This window comes from Gekko japonicus, unplaced genomic scaffold (genome assembly GCF_001447785.1).
Source record: "Gekko japonicus isolate JY-2015 unplaced genomic scaffold, Gekko_japonicus_V1.1 scaffold4458, whole genome shotgun sequence".
NCBI lineage: Eukaryota > Metazoa > Chordata > Lepidosauria > Squamata > Gekkonidae > Gekko > Gekko japonicus.
This window is the reverse complement of record NW_015160359.1, coordinates 57,715-74,241: the sequence shown is the minus strand read 5'-3', so window position 1 is coordinate 74,241 and position 16,527 is coordinate 57,715. Positions and strand designations below refer to the sequence as shown.

Sequence of the window (16,527 nt, the reverse complement as noted above, 5' to 3'; positions counted from 1 at the left end):
TAGCAAATGTAGCCCGCCCACCCCCCCAAGAAATCATGAGGCACATCCAGGAACTGAACTTAGCTAGGCTATTCCTGCTTTTTCTGGCTTCCCCTACTCCGATAAGGAGAACTAGTTCCAACGTAGATACTATATTTTTTAAATAAAGGTAGTATGGAACCAAACGGAGAAAAACCTTCCTTCTTTCCAGATTCAGGGCTAAAACAGCCGTAATCACAAGTGGACAAAACTAGTCTTATTGCCAAAAGCTATCCATCCAACTTGTCAAAAAAAGGATGCATAGTCAGTAACTCCAACCATCAGAACCTCCAAGTGGCATTCGTTTACAGCTTACCATGCCAGTCAGAAAACAAATATAGCGGTAATGCGAAAACAACGGCCACTAGAAGTGGTTCCGATATGTAGCAGTCCATCCCTTGCACTGTGAGCAGGAAGCTGAGAGGATGAACCCTTACTGAGTAGTTGCATATCTCCAGGACGACGACACGGTTGGCAAAGGTCTCGTTGCGGGCTTCAATGAGAAGAGTCCTCTCCTTCCAGTTGACTGTGTTTTTCTGTATGAAAAATACATACTCCACTCCGGCAATCTGAAAGAGAGCAAGGAGAACGGGACGTCAAGAGACAGGGAAGCAACCTCATGCAGCTTCCTTTCGCTCTCAGGAGTACAAACGGATGAGGAGTCTCAGGCCGCACCTTCTTCAGCAACCGAGGGGCGTCTACGTTTAGTTTGCAACTCCGCTCAATGATACGAATGGCTCCATCCTCGCTCTTGGATTCGCGGAGGATCTCGCTGCCCAGGAAAACCGGGATCTCCGGGCAAGTGGGGAAGCGCTTTTCATAAGCCTGAGGAACAGACGAGATACACAGTCAACGCTTTAAGGGAGCACGCTCTTACCTAAAAGGCCATTTCTATGGCTGCGAAATAGGTTATAGGATTCTCCTGGTTAAGGCTGCAATCCTGAGCGCATGTAAGCAGGGCTTACTTTAAGCAAAACACGTTTCAGGGTCAGGCTGCAAATCTTATTCTGAGGCAGGAAAAAACAAAAGCCCAGAGGAAATCAAATGCATAACTAATATCCAAGCCACTGACCTTCAAGAAGAGGCTACGGCTCACTGGCAGAGCCTCTGCTTGGCATGCAGAAGGTCCCGGGTTCAATCCCCAGAATCTTCAGTTTAAAAAGACCAGGCAGGAGGTGATGGGAAAGACCTCAGCCTGAGACCCTGGAGAGCTGTAAAGAGGGGCTGTGGCTCAGTGGTAGAGCCTCTGCTGGGCATGCAGGAGGTCCCAGGTTCAATCCCTGGCATCTCCAGTTAAAAGAATCAGGCAGGAGGTGATGGGAAAGACCTCAGCCTGAGATCCCGGAGAGCTGTAAAGAGGGGCTGTGGCTCAGTGGCAGAGCCTCTGCTTGGCATGCAGAAGGTTCCAGGTTCAGTCCCTGGCACCTCCAGTTAAAAGGACCAGGCAGGAGGTGATGGGAAAGACCTCCGCCTGAGACTCTGGAGAGCTGTCAAGAGGGGCTGTGGCTCAGTGGCAGAGCCCCTGCTTGGCATGCAGAAGGTTCCAGGTTCAGTCCCAGACATCTCCAGTTAAAAAAGACCGGGCAGCAGGTGATATGAAAGAACTCCGCCCGCCTGTGACCCTGAAGAGCCGCTGCCAGCTTGAGTAGACAGTACTGACTTTGATGGACCGAGGGTCTGGTTCAGTATAAGGCAGCTTCATGTGACCTTGAGAAACCAATCTGACCCAACTGATGCAGCTTACTGAAAACCTGAACCACCGTGACAAATCACAGCCTTCTATGTCACACGAGGGAGCCTGCAATTCCAGACAAAGAGAGGAACAACTTACCTGCAGACCAAAACCAACAAAATTATTGCTGACTCTAGGAACTGCCCACAAATCCATAAACAACCAAATAAATAACCAAATTGTCCCCCTTCCCTCCCAATAGGAGAACACATCTCTGTATTTGAAGAATGAACCAGAGCGGTGGCAGAGAGTGCCGTTGAGGGGTAGCTGACTTAGGGCAACCCTGTAGGGTTTTCAAGGCAAGAGACACTCAGGGGTGGTTGGCCGTCGCCTGCCTCTGCGTCACGACCCTGGACTGCCTTGGTGGCCTCCCATCCAAATGCTAACCTGCTGAGCTTCCGAGATCTGTTGAGATCAGACTACCCAGGGCTATCCAAGTCAAGGGTGTGTAGGGCTAGGTAAAGGTTCCCCTTGCTCGAAAGCCAGTCGAGTCCGACTCTAGGGTTGCGGTGCTCATCTCCGTTTCAAAGCCGAAGAGCCAGCGCTGTCCGAAGACGTTTCCGTGGTCATGTGGCCGGCATGACTAAACACCAAGGCGCATGGAACTCTGTTACCTTCCCACTGAAGTGGTGCCTGTTACCTTCCCACTGAAGCGGCTTCCAACCTCCTGATGGCACTGGTATTTCTGGCCACTGTGTGATACAGAGTGTTGGACTGGATGGGCCTTTGGCCTGATCCAACATTGGCATCTCTTATGTTCTTATGTTCTTATCTACTTGCAATTTCTTGCTTTCGAACTGCTAGGTTGGCAGGAGCTGGAACTAGAGACGGGAGCTCACTCCGTCATGCAGCACACTTGGGTCTCAAACTGCTGAACTACAGACCTTCCACAGCCTGCAGTTCAGCATCTTAACCTCTTGAGCCACCGTAGCTCCTATGTAGGGCTACCTTATCCCTAAAACAGGGCAAGTTGCTATGTACATCTCCTAATGGAACAGTGGCAATGGAAGTCAATTAAATACCTGTCTGGTCATAGACCGTATTGTGCTCTATGGCAGGCTTTGCAGTCTGAGAGCTCCCCTGCCTCAGCCAGCCTATTTTACAAATCCCCAAAAGAAAAACGCTGTCTTTCAAGCAAGATGATTAACTTTGCTCGGGTTCGATACCCAGGAGAGAAGAGATCGTGCATTCAAATAATGGTAGTGTATCCAGTTTCGGCATTATCTCATCCAAATACCTGACACAGGTTTCTGATTTGATTTGACCTTATCATCTTATAAAGACAGAAAGGATAATCAGAGTGCAGGAGCTCGAGCGCGGCTCCTAATCTCTCGCTGGTGTGAAGGCAGATGCGGCGGGGATGGGCGGGACATCTGAAGGTCCCAGTTCTTTATAGAGAAATCTCCCTGCCGTCTCCCCCTTCCCTCTCGATTAACCTCCAAGCGACTGACCTTGACAAAACAGGTTACACAACAGCGTGTTGTGTTGTGACGGCCAGAAATATCGGCGCCTAGCCTCCGAAAGCACGAGAATGTCCAGCGCTGAGCCGCAAGCAATTAAAAACCCTCACAGACTCACGTCCGTGCAACTGCTCCAGGTTTAGAAAGGAACGTCCGGGTATCGTTCAGCTTGGGTGAAAACAGCTGCCCAAATTATTTTTATCGATCAGCAGTTTCATAATACTCTCAAGTTTGCAAGGAAAATTCAGGACTCCAGCAATCCATAAAGACTCTGAGGGGAGCGACCCTGCCTTGCATGACCCCAACCCACGGCACTGCGTTAAAGAGAGAGATGAACTTCGGCACTTCCTAATCAACACATCACAGCAGATGACTGAACACGGACAGAAACCCCTTGACGAAGGAGGAATTTGTATTACGTGTTCTTACTCTGTCTCCCAGAAATCAATCCGTACTTGGGAGAAACCATCCGTGTGTGTGTTTTGTAAAGGTTTCCCTTGCTCGAAAGCAAGTCGAATCCGACTCTAGGGGGCGGTGCTCATCTCCGTTTCCAAGCCGAAGAGCCAGTGCTGTCCGAAGACTTCTCTGTGGTCATGTGACCGGCATGACTAAATGCCGAGGTGCACGGAAGTGGTACCTATTTACCTACTAGGAATTTCTTGCTTTCGGACCGCTAGGTTGGCAGGAGCTGGGGCCAGAGATGGGAGCTCACTCCGTCACGCAGAACTAGGGTCTCGACCTGCCGAACTACAGACCTTCCGGTCTGCAGCGCAGCGTCTTAACCTCTGAGCCACCGCTCAGTAACTGCTAAAAAAACTGGATGGTAGGAAACGTTGCTGCTGGCAAAACTGACCCATCAGCCGTGCTCCTTAGGGAGAAGGCAGGCACATGGCTCCCACAGTTAGGATCTCCAGAGACAGCACCAGGAGAAGATGCTATTTTTGGAAGAATCCCAAAAGCACAGAACTGGGGGGGGGGAATGTTTCACCGAGCACACAATGGTCTATTTCAGGACTATCTGGGGCCCTGGCAAGCGTACAATGGCTTATACTGAAAAACTGCATTATCTTAGAACATGCCCTTGGACTTTCACAAGCAGTGCGTTCAACGACTGAGATGCAATTTTGTAGAAACTGATCTCAAACCAGGCACGCAGTGAACAGCTGACATGATATTTAACGTGGCTTTGCCTTTTAACGCGGCATCTCCGCTAAGGATTAAATGGCATTTAATGATGCATAAGTTATCATGACCCCTTCAAGGTCCTCATTTAATAAGGTGCGATGTTCTTGGGGAGATCAAACAACGGAGATGACTGTCCGGGCCGTTCTGCTCAGATCTATTAATGGTAGGGAAGGCTGTAATATTTCCATGTCTGTTTACAAGATTTCCCCCACAATAATACACTGAACAATTTAAAAATATATATATAGATGCTCCTCAGATAACAGTATTGTTTTATTCGTCACTTGAGCTAGTGCTTGGGAGGGAAAAATCTTCTCTACAAGCGGCTATAATTCCTTCGATAAAATATGTACAGGAAAAGGTCTCAGAAAGACGGCATTGGCTCTGCCAGCATTTATTTTCAATATATGTGAATTTTAAACCAGGATTTAGAGATCTGGGACTGCAACGCGGGGGGAGCCATCTTATATTCCTGCTTTTTTGCTGATTTTAGACGGCGCACAGAACTCATTGAAGAGCTCGGAGCAGCAGACTACACAGCTCTCTGCATGGTCTTTCATCAAGGACCTCAGCGAAGGATTGCTCGAGCCGCAGACATGCAGAATATCAAGTTTCAAAGCATACTCAACAGCATTTACATCAGGATGCCATGATCCATAGCTGCTTTGTGACTTAGGGCCAAACTCATCACGCCGGGGCTGTGTGTGACTTTTCACAATGTCTTCTTTTTTAGCAAAACCTGGCTTCGGGACACTGGCAAGCAGAAGAAACATCCAAGCGGGGAAACCAGCCTGAAGGGAAGCGGGTCAGCAGACACCCCACCCTTCCAAAAACATCGGTGCACTGCTCAAGGGGGGGGAAAGCTTCCATGGCTGCCTTTCAGTTTAAAAATAAAGTTAGTGGAAAGTTACAGGATGGCCAGGACGCGTGCTTAGCTCTTGCATACCAGGACTGAAATACGCACGACATCGGACCTGCAACTTCCAATACTAACGATTAATCTGTGTGTCAGAAACGTGGTAACTGATACAGGCATCACGGAATGATACGGTAAACGAGACCATCGTCTCCTGCGTAACCAGTAATGAGAAAGCAGATTACTTAACAAGGTTGGGCCTGGTTCAGCCCTGTAGCCAGGATTTTGTGGCTTGTGGGGCAAAAAAATAAATGGTGGGGCTGGTGACATTTGTCAGGTTAGTTTGTTGTTGTTGCTGTTCAGTCCCGACCCTATGGACCACATCACGCCAGGCCCTCCTGTCTTCTGTCGTGCTCTGGAGTTTGCTTAATTTCATGTTCGTATGAGGTTAGTTACAGCCTTTTAAAGATGTGGGGAGATTTTGTGGGGTTGGCCGCACTGTAGCTATGGGCCAGGCCTGGTTATTCCTTGGGTAGGAGACCACCAAGGAAGTCCTGGATTGCAACACAGAGGCAGACAATGGCAAACCACCGCTGAACCTCTCTTGCCTTGAAAACCCTACAGCAGTGGTGGCGAACCTATGGCACGGGTGCCAGAGGTGGCACTCAGAGCCCTATCTGTGGGCACGCGTGCCATCGTCCCAGCCAGGCCCAGTCCATCATTAAAGTGTCGAATTCTCTGCCAAATAATTTTAAGTAAATGAAAGCATTTGGGATTGTTTTCCTTACTTTGTTTGGATCATCTTAAGTTAATGTGTGAGTTGTTTTTTTCTAAAGTAAAACCTCAGTATTCAGGTTAAATTGCCACGTTGGCACTTTGCGATAAATGAGTGGGTTTTGGGTCACAGTTTGGGTACTCAGTCTCTAAAAGGTTTGCCATCACTGCCCTACAGGGTTGCCATAAGTTGGCAGGGACTGGACAGTACTTTCCACCGCCACAAGGAAGAGGAGGAGGAGATTGGATTTATACCCCGCCCTTCACTCTGAGTCTCAGAGCGGCTTACAAACTCCTTTCCCTTCCCCTCCCCACAACAGACACCTTGTGAGGTAGGCGGGGCTGAGAGAGCTCTTTCCAGAACTGCCCTTGAGAGAACAGCTCTGAGCAAACTTGTGACTGACCCAAGGTCACCCCAGCAGCGGCATGTATAAAAGCAGGGAATCAAACCCGGGTCTTCCAGATTAGAGTCCGCGCTCCTAACCACTACACAAAACTGGCTCTCTGCCCTGCTTCACTGGCTCACTACCTTGCTTCACACAATACAGAGTGGCGGTTTCACCTCCCAACAAGCTTTGAGGTAGATCTGGTTCTCCCAGATCAGGGTCCACGCTCCTAACCACTACACCAAACTGGCAAAGTGCAGAAGGAAGTCGGTAAAGTGGCCAAGCCTTACCAGCGAGGCACAGGCAGGCCGAGTTCAGCCGAAGAGAAAGGACGGCTTGCAAAGCAACATCTGTGTCATCTTGCCGCCGACAGGACAGTTTCTGGCTGCCAGAGACTGCAGTAAGATTTAGTCTGATGGAATATGTAATCAGAACTGGAACCTGGGTCAGCACTTTATCCTCAACAGCTCCGCGTCTCTCCCGAAAGCCACAACTGTGATATTTCATTACGAGGGGTCGGATTTGAGACCCTGAAAGAGGGTCCCCGCGAGGTCAGATGCCTCCCCACCACCACCCATAACATGCCGCGTTAACCTACGAAATCGACACAGGACCTAGTTCACAAGCGCGACCCCTCTCCGGTTCCTTTACAGCTGCCCTGTTCAGCGCTGTCCTCGTCTGAACCTGCTGCGGGTGAGACCATATTACCATCGCACGTGGCGATCTGGCTGCAGGCACCCGAAGGAAAAGGTTACGGCTGAATGCCGGATTTCGGGCTGAAGACAGACTGCACGGACGGGGGGGGGCTTTTTAACCGTGGCTCATATGGATATTATGAAAGAGCGGCACAGCAGGCGTGCCGATCTGGGTTCGGTCCCTTCCAGTCATTCGGCGGTAGGGCTTCCAGGCTGGCAGACATCAAACGCAGCAGTAGTCGGTACAAAGTGGTTGGTGTCAGTTTTAACAGGTGGCAGGGAGGAATTTTGCACTCTGAAATAATCCATTATGCTGGCTGGGACACGTGCATATGGAATTGGCATGTGCTCTCCAGAGCCCGCGTCTCTACATTCTTCTCTCGGCATCAGTAGCTTAGGAACTTCCTACACTCGTAGCGGAGGTTAAGCTTGATGGAACAGAGATGCAAGATGAATTATTTTTGCGTGAAGGGGCCTGAGCCTCCCCTGACGAAACAGCAAAGGAACATGCTGAATGCGGTGTTCCCTCTAAGCTGAATCAGTGTGAGCTAGGCTCACAGTTTTTTAGCCTCCAGCTCACACATTTCTGTCTCTGCTCAGGAAGGAGGGCTCCAGAGCAAACTCATTTATGCAGCAGCGAAATCGCTCGCTCACAACTTTAATGCCAGTCGCTCACCAAGTAGAATTTTTGATCACAAGACTCCACAGTTCTTAGAGGGACCACTGGCTGCACTGCAGGTAGTTTAAATGGCTTCCTTTTGTCGTGTTTTAAAAGACATGACTAACGTAAAAGTAGCAGCAGCTTTTGGAATTTAGCTCTGATTTCAGCAATATCAGTACAATACAGGGCCTGTAACTGCGTATTTTCTTGGGAAGATCGCTAACTGAAAAATTGGAAGGGAAATTAAGAAATTATGACTCTTCTTGCATGTCATGTCCAGTGTTCCCTCTAAGCTGAGTTAGTGTGAGCTAGCTCAGTTTTTTAGCTTCCAGCTCACAGATTTTTGTCTTAGCTCACAAAGAATGGCTCCAGAACAAACTAGTTTATGGAGTAGCCAAATTGCTCACTCACAACTTGTAATGCTGGTAGCTCACAAAGTCGAATTCTTGCTCACAAGACTCCACAGCTTAGAGGGAGCATTGGTCATGCCTATGGCTGTTTTAAATTTTTTAAGAATTGGTGCCAGATTGCCATATGCGGGAGAAAGGGTCATTTTCAAGAATTACCCAGATAGTTTTCTTCTTGGGACTGTGTACTTGGAAATTTTCCTACTGGAAGAAGATTCCTCATGGGAAAGATTTACATACCAAAGTCCACTTGTGACACAGACACAATAGCTGTGAATCTGGGAGTGGTTTAACAGCATTTGATTTCTACAGGGGCATACATTTACATTTCTCCTGGCCCCCCCCCCCCACACACACACGGACACTCCTAAGTCAGAAAGAGGAAACAGACTACACTCATAATAGGAGGAGGAGGAGGAGGAGGAGGACGGCTCTTTTTCAAGAACAGCTCTTATCAGAACTACGGCTTGCCCAAGGTCATCCGGCAGCTGCAAGTGGAGGAGTGGGGAATCAAACCCGGTTCTCCCAGATTAGACTCCGCGCACTTAACCGCTACACCAAACAAAGTCATGAAGCTGCCACATACTGAACCAGACCATCAGTCCATCCAAGTAAGTACTGTCTACTCAGACTAGCAGTGCTTCTCTAGGGTCTCAGGCAGAGGCTTTTTCACATAGAATCCTAGAATCACAGAGAGTTGGAAGGGGCCAGACAGACCATCTAGCCCAACCCCCTGCCCAAGGCAAACAAAGTCATGAAGCTGCCACATACTGAACCAGACCATCAGTCCATCCAAGTAAGTACTGTCTACTCAGACTAGCAGTGCTTCTCTAGGGTCTCAGGCAGAGGCTTTTTCACATAGAATCCTAGAATCACAGAGAGTTGGAAGGGGCCAGACAGACCATCTAGCCCAACCCGCTGCCCAAGGCAGGACCAGCCTAGAGCATCCCTGACAAATATTCGCCCAGCCTCCTCTTGAAAGCTGCCAGTGAAGGGGAGCTCACCACCTCCAGAGGCAGCAGATTCCACCTTTGAACTACTCCAACCGTGAAAAAGTTTTTCCTAATATCCAGCCAGTACCTTCCTGCATGTAATTTACACACACACACACACACGTTGCCTCGGGTCCTCTCCTCTGCTGCCAACTGGAACCGCTCCTTGCCCTCCTCCAAAGGACAGCCTTTCAGATATTTAAAGAGAGCAATCATGTCCCCCCCTCAATCCCCTCCTCTCCAAAGGAAACATCCCCAAGGCCCTCAGCCTTTCCTCGTAGGGCTCAGTCTCCAGACCCCTGGTCATCCTCGTCGCTCTCTTCTGCACCCTCTCGATTTTGCCCACGTCCTTTTTGAAGTGAGGCCTCCAGAATTGCACATCCGCTACCGGATCCTTTAGCTGGAGGAGTCGGGGATTGAACCTGGGACCACTTGCACGGAAAGCAGATGTTCTACCAGTCTAGGGTTGCCAGCCTCCAGGTGGGGGCTGGAGATCCCCTGCTCTTACAACCGCTCTCCGGACAACAGAAATCAGTTGCCCTGGAGAAAACGGCCACTTTGGAAGGTGGACTCTATGGGGCTGTGCCCTGCCAAGGTCCCCCCCCTCCGCAAACCCGGCTCTTCGCAGGCTCCACCCCCCCAAAACTCAAGGAATTTCCCAACCCAGAGCTGGCAACCCTACCTCCCGCTCTGCCACGGCCCCTCCTTGGACATCCGTGCATTCTGAAGGCGACCCCTGAGCAGAGGAAGGCTCGTGTGCCACAAACTGTTAAGATCCATTCGAGATACGTCTCCTGTTTGGCCTGGAAGGCCCAACGGGAATATTAACGTCTCATCTGCGGAACCATCCAAGGATGCAGTAAGCGTCAGACTTTACTGGGGGCAAATTTATCGTTCCGTCGTTTGGAGAGACTCAAAAGCTCCATCCAGCGAGTTTAGCCGCTCTCCCTCAGCCTCTAAAATCCACAGGCCTTCAAAGGAACTCCGGCTGCTCAAAAGCGCTCCCACAGCTGCACCAAGAATCCCCTCGTGAACGCAAAGCTCAGGGGAGTGAAATACTCCCAACGGTTACGCCTGTCTGTGGAAATATTGTGATCTGAGAAGTTTTGAGACTGAAATATTCAGCCGTCTGGGTCTGTACAGCACGAGACATGGCCATTTCAAGAAACAGAACGTTTGCTCAGAGGATCGAGCAAATACAGTTTCAGTAATTTGGGTAAAAGGAAGAGGGGAAGATTAATCCTGCAAATCATTTAAATAATTCAGTCCCAAAGAAAGCACAAGATGTTTAACTATCACAGTGTCTTCCCTTAAATACAGTGTTCATTCAGAAAGGTTGTCAAACCACAGCGTAGCAGAGCCAGTACAAAATCCCAGCTGCTCATGAAGCGTGACTCCGATGAACGCTGTGGTGTAACTATGCTTATTTTATTACATTTTTATCTTCCATTCCTGCATGGAGCTGATGATCTTCACAAGTCACAACAACCCTGCTAGGTAGGGTGAGGCCTGAATTACTAGCCCAAGGTGATCCAGGGGCCTCTTCTGGTTCCAACAATGGCTCGCAGCAGGTTCAGTAGCTGGGTCTGGATCTAGTCCAGGGGTGGCCAAACTGCAGCTCGGGAAGCGAAGGAGAGGCATGTTTTTCTCCCTTCCTCCCCTCCCGTTTATTTGCGCTCTCTCTCTCTCTCTCTCTCTCTCTCTTTCATTCTTTCTTTCCACCTCTCTCTTTTTCTCTCTCTCTCTCATTCTTTCTTTCCACCTCTCTCTTTTTTCTCTCTCTCTTAGACAAATAAATATCATTGGACAAATAAATATCATCATCAATACCTTTTTACGCCTTTTGTTTTTTATTTTTGGCAGTCTCATTCAATATTAATAAAGCAAACTTGCATGTTTTAAAATAAAAACGTGCATGTAATATTTGTTCAGCTCTCAAAACATCTGACATTTATTCTATGTGGCTCTCACGCTGGGCAAGTCTGGCCGCCCCTGATCTAGTCTCACAGGCAGCATCGGATAAAGCTAAGTAGACAAAACTGGCTGAGCCAGCAAGGCTGTCCGCTTAGCCCGGGGCCTAAGTCTCCTGGAGGGCAAGAGGCCCTACCTGTTCTTGGGCTTTATCAGGCCAGCGCTCGATTGGGCCCCAATCCTGTGAAGTTCTACAGGCACTGAGGCAGTGACCTGGCTCAGTAGCTGGAGCACGGGCTGCCAGACTAGCACTTTTCCATTGCTGAATTGCCTCCGCACGCGCCGGACGTCTCTGTCACTCTTGCCAGGCTGAGGGAGAACTTGGGGGACTAGCAGTCCAGGGTCCAGCTCTGGATTCTGGAATGCTGACAACACTGCCTGGAGCCAAGCCTTCGGGGGCAGGCCCTTTGACTGAGGCAGCAGGAGGGGATCCAGTACTGTCAGGTGTCCCATGAGCCTTCGGGACTTCCCTCAGATTGGCCTATGGCCCTTCTGGTTGTCCTCTTGGTGGGGGGGGGGGGTTGTCATGACAGTGCCAAACTAGATATGACAATGTCCTTGCGGCTACCTCCCTCAGAACACACATGCCTGAGACTCAATCAGCTGGGAAGTCATGCCCTCTGAGATGGAAGCTCCTCCTCCGACTCAAGATCAACATAAGAACATAAGAGAAGCCGTGTTGGATCAGGCCAGTGGCCCATCCAGCCCAACACTCTGTGTCACACAGTGGCCAAAAATACCAGGTGCCATCAGGAGGTCCACCAGCAAGGCGAGGACTCCAGAAGCCCTCCCACTGTTGCCTCCCCCAAGCACCAAGAATACAGAGCGTCACTGCCCCAGACGTAGGACCATAAGAGAAGCCATGTTGCCTCAGGCCAGTGGCCCATCCAGTCCAACACTCTGTGTCACACAGTGGCCAAAAATACCAGGTGCCATCAGGAGGTCCACCAGCAGGGCCAGAACACCAGAACCCCCCCCCACTGTCCCCCCCCCCAAGCACCACAAATACAGAGCATCACTGCCCCAGACATAGTGTTCCACCTACCCCTTGTGGCTAATACCCACTCATGGACCTCTGCTCCATGTGTTTATCCAACATTTTTACGTCATGCAGAGTTACTCCAATCCAAGTCCACTGAGTTCACAGGACTGACTCTGCTGCATAGCATTGGGTTGATAGTAATATGATCTCAGACCAGTATATCCCAGTCCCCAGAGCCACAGATATGCATATTTCTCCACAGTTACTAATGCTGTGCTGAATAGAGACAGTATCACTCCGAGACCTGTCCTTGTAATATGCTACAGAGCCACAGATATGCATATTTCTCCACACTTACTAATGCCGTCCTTGTAATATGCTCAAAATTGATATCCGGTATTCGGTGTTCTTTTTCAGACCAGGAAGAACAGCGGCGGCCAAGTTTCCAGAAACAGAGAGCTCCTGCGACCACCCTTCGAGTAGGGCTGATGGGCCACTTGGCGATATCAGTGCTCTACCTTTGCTCTGAGTCACTGCCTTTGGATGCTGAACCCTAGCATTGAAAACAAGCTCCAGGGCTAAGCCTTAATGGTGATTAAACCCACTGAGATATTTACGCATCACTTTTTATTAATAAAAGGGGCTGTGGTGGCTAAGAGGTTAAGATGCTGAGCTGCAGACTGGAAGGTCTGTAGTTCAGCAGTTTGAGACCTGAGTGCGCCGCATGACGGAGTGAGCTCCCGTCTCTAGTTCCAGCTCCTGACAATCCAGCAGTTCAAAAGCAAGAAATTGCAAGTAGATAAAGAGGTACCACTTTAGTGGTGGGAAGGTAACAGTGTTCCGTGCGCCTCGGTGTTCAGTCATGCCGGCCACATGACCATGGAAACGTCTTCAGACAGCGCTCGCTCCTCGGCTTGGAAACGGAGATGACCCCTAGAGTCGGATTCGACTAGCTCTCAAGCAAGGGAAATCTTTACCTTTTACTTTTTTTAATAATGTAAATGCTTGCTTGGTTTCAGCACCTTAAGTGTGGCAATTTTTTGGTGTTATTTTTGCTTAGATGCTCTTGAGGTTCCACCTCAGACCACACAACACTGATAAGTTAAAGTCTTAGGTTATGATTGGGAAGACTCAAGATCAATTCCTATTTCTGCCAGAAAATATCACTACTTTAATCGCTTATACCTTATGTTCACTTCCTATAAATCAGTTCACATCCATGGACCATGGGAGAATGGCTTACAGTCCACAACCCCTTTATCTCCAGGGGCTAGGCATCGAATCACAGAGACAAACTTCCCGAAACCAAACTAGAAGACACCAAAACAAACGTGTCGGTTTCTAGCCTCCAAGAGACCTGCTAACAAGCTTACGACAGAGGTATCCCTCCTGTACCAGCAACCAATTTACTGACAAGCATCTGCCATCTGTGTGTTCCCACAAAGTTGTAAAGATGGAAAGTATGAAGGGCATTTCCAGGGGCAAAGCCCATCAGAAGTGGGAACGTGCGATTCAGTGACAACTGCACAAGTCGACAGAAAACAAATTTTACGGGCCTGCCTGCATGTTTAAATGAACCACAGTTGGTGAAGAATGTCAAGAGGGCGCATTCTACAGGCAAAAGCCCTCAACCCCGTGAGCCAGGAATCTCAAAGAATGCAATAGTGCATTTCTCCCGGATGCACTGATGCAAATCAGACGAGACTCAGCTACTGTTGTTTTCACCAGACAATTGTCAGAACTCACCACCACCACCACCACCACGCCTTCACCATCACACTCTCTAACAAGATTTATCACAAGATGCACCATATAAAACGAGTCCTCAGAATGACAGGACAGGTTTGACTGGGGTGGGGAGTTGTATCTTCTCACCCGTAAGGACACAAAACATGGTGCAAGGCTTGGGGGGTGGGGGATGGAAGGGAAAGAACAATTTATTCTTCCTAAGTGAGGATTAAAAAAAATAAATGAAACATCTTCCCAAACATCTCATCACCAGATGCTGCACGATATGGTCTACAGGCTCCAAAAGTAGAGATGGAGGGAGTGGACTGCAATTCTCACAAGACCTGACAAAACAGGGTGGACAGCTCTGGGCAGGGAAATACCTGGAGATTTGGGGGGTGGAGCCTGGGGAGGGCGGGGCTTGGGGGGGGGAGGAGCCTCATCATGGTAAAATGCCATACGGTCCACCCTCCAAAGCAGCCATTTTCCCCAGGGGAACTGATCTGTCGTCTGGAGATCAATTGTCAAAGCGGGAAATCTCCAGGGCCCGTCTGGAGGCTGGCGAATCTATGCTAAGATCTTTAATCAGGCAAGAGGTGAACGTAAACTCGCACCAGCCCACTCACACACACACACACCAATTTTTGTCAACGGTTCCCTCAAATCAACTGAACACTGCCTTACAGAACAGTTAGTAGCACAGCGGGGGGGGGTTGTTTTTGTTTTCTGGTGACAAGCTGTGAACAAGGCACAACAGGAAACGGAACACAAAAGAGACACCCTTCCAGAAGCCCCGCCCCAAAAATTGCAGAAATAAACCTTGTGTTCGGAACCTGACACCGACTGGCACGCGGACTAGAGGATTCTGCAGGATTCTGCGCGGTCTGAACTGTGGGGGAAAGACAGGGGCAGACGTGAAACGTCACTTACCGCCATGACGAGCTCAAAGGGGTATTTGTAGACTCTAACAGGGGACTGATATTTCTGCACCATTTTTACTTCACGCCTGTAACGAAAGAGAAAACAGCAACCTGTTAGGAAACCTACTCTGGACACCCCCCACGGCAAGCCAAGGCACACGCCTCCATTCGGTTTCACTGCGGAACGGATGCTCTTTCCACATGGAGGCAGGTCGGAGGCAGCAGAGAAGGAATACCGAGGATTATCTGGGACGAGCCAGTTTTCTCACGCAGATCCCCAAGAAAGGAAGTCCTCTGCAGTCATGGGCTTGTAAACCTGTAGACACAGCTCAATTCTTTCCTTTTCGTCTTGCAGGGGATGCCGTCACGCCGCCGCCCCGAGACGAACGCCTTTGAATTTTAAAGACTATTTAAACCAACCACAATCAGAGTCGTGCCCAACTGTGCTAAAAACTCATTTGAGGGTTTCTGGGTTTCTTTAGAATAAAACAAAACGCACACAAAGAAAGAGAAATCCGAGTGGAAAGACAGTATGTTTTACAAAATGTTCCGGGCTCACCGTTGAGAAAATTACACCGTTCTGACAAGTGACTCAACACACCTTGCGAGGAACAGCAGAAGACGGCAGGACTCACAATACCCATCGCCGCGGCTCACTCACCCAAATCACTGGAATTCCTCCCCCTGCCCCCATGAAGGGCTTTTAACTCTCACACGCGTCCCAGCAACAAGCGTCCTGTGATATTATGGACCCGCTCTCACAAAAAGCTCATTCAGTTGTTTTCTGTAGGATATGCTGCCTCCGCTATTAACACTAAACCACCATGGATTCCAGAAGTCTCTAGGCGTAACTTCTCCTACTCACATTCCGGGACTGAAAAGACAAAGGCCCCGGAATTGCATTTCAGACACAGGATCCGACCACTGAAATCGCCACCTGGGACAAAGAACTAATCCAAGGGGGCTGGAGATGCGAGAATCAAAAGGCACTTTTGCTACACTAAACCTACCTTCCGGAAGCTTTCCGTCTAAATGCCATTCGGTACCGTCAAGCTTTCTACAATCCCAGGGGAAGAAAGAAGAGGCTGTAGCCGTTCGTGGAAAGATACCTGAAATGCGGGGACTGCTTGCATTTGCAGAACTTGTGTGAACACTTCACATCTGCTGGGCGGCCGTCTGAGTATCGGGAAGTCTTCCACAACTGCTCCTACAGATACTACACGGGGACAGGACACAGTATCTAAAACGCTTGCGCTGAAAGACTTAACGGGACGGAGTCGAGGGATAGAAAGCTGTGCGGAGATCATGTAACGGACACCCGAGAGCCAGCGAGAGCACAGGGCACCATATAACGCAAAGCTGTAAGGGTGATCTCTGGAGCATGCGAGAGCCATCTCAGTGCCCCCACAGGGAAAGAATACAACTGCGAAACGCATTTAAGAGTGATCCTCCTTGCACCCGATGACGTCACCTACCAACTCTGAAATCCACACCGTTTGCTGCAGAAAGGCTAGGATCCTCGAGGAGAGACTTAACACAAAGTGACCTTTTGTAGCTAGATTCGACTCCGGCAGCATCGTAGAGGCCAACAAGACCTTCAGGGTATAAGCTTTTGAGAGCCAAAACTCCTTTCGCCAGATAGCTGTGATTCTTGAAAGCTCATCCCCCCCCCCAAAAAAAAAATCTTGGTGGTCTTCTAAGGTGGTGCTGGATTCAGAACCGGCCATATGGCTTCCCTCTGACCTGTCAACAGCTACATT

At 49.4% G+C, this 16,527-nt stretch overlaps 1 protein-coding gene across 1 annotated transcript in view; it reads right to left on the bottom strand.

The window, feature by feature from the left end:
- Positions 1–16,022, bottom strand: part of LOC107115751 (SEC14-like protein 5) — a gene marked incomplete at its 3' end in the record, with an annotated part of 29,584 nt that extends 13,562 nt beyond the window's left edge. Inside the window, exons 1-4 of the mRNA XM_015417517.1 lie at positions 15,877–16,022; positions 14,778–14,853; positions 694–843; positions 456–587 (exon numbers count right to left, since the gene is read on the bottom strand). Coding sequence (XP_015273003.1) covers positions 456–587; positions 694–843; positions 14,778–14,840 — 345 coding nt within the window. The remainder of the gene's footprint in view (positions 1–455; positions 588–693; positions 844–14,777; positions 14,854–15,876) is intronic.
- Positions 16,023–16,527: the final 505 nt, after the last annotated feature.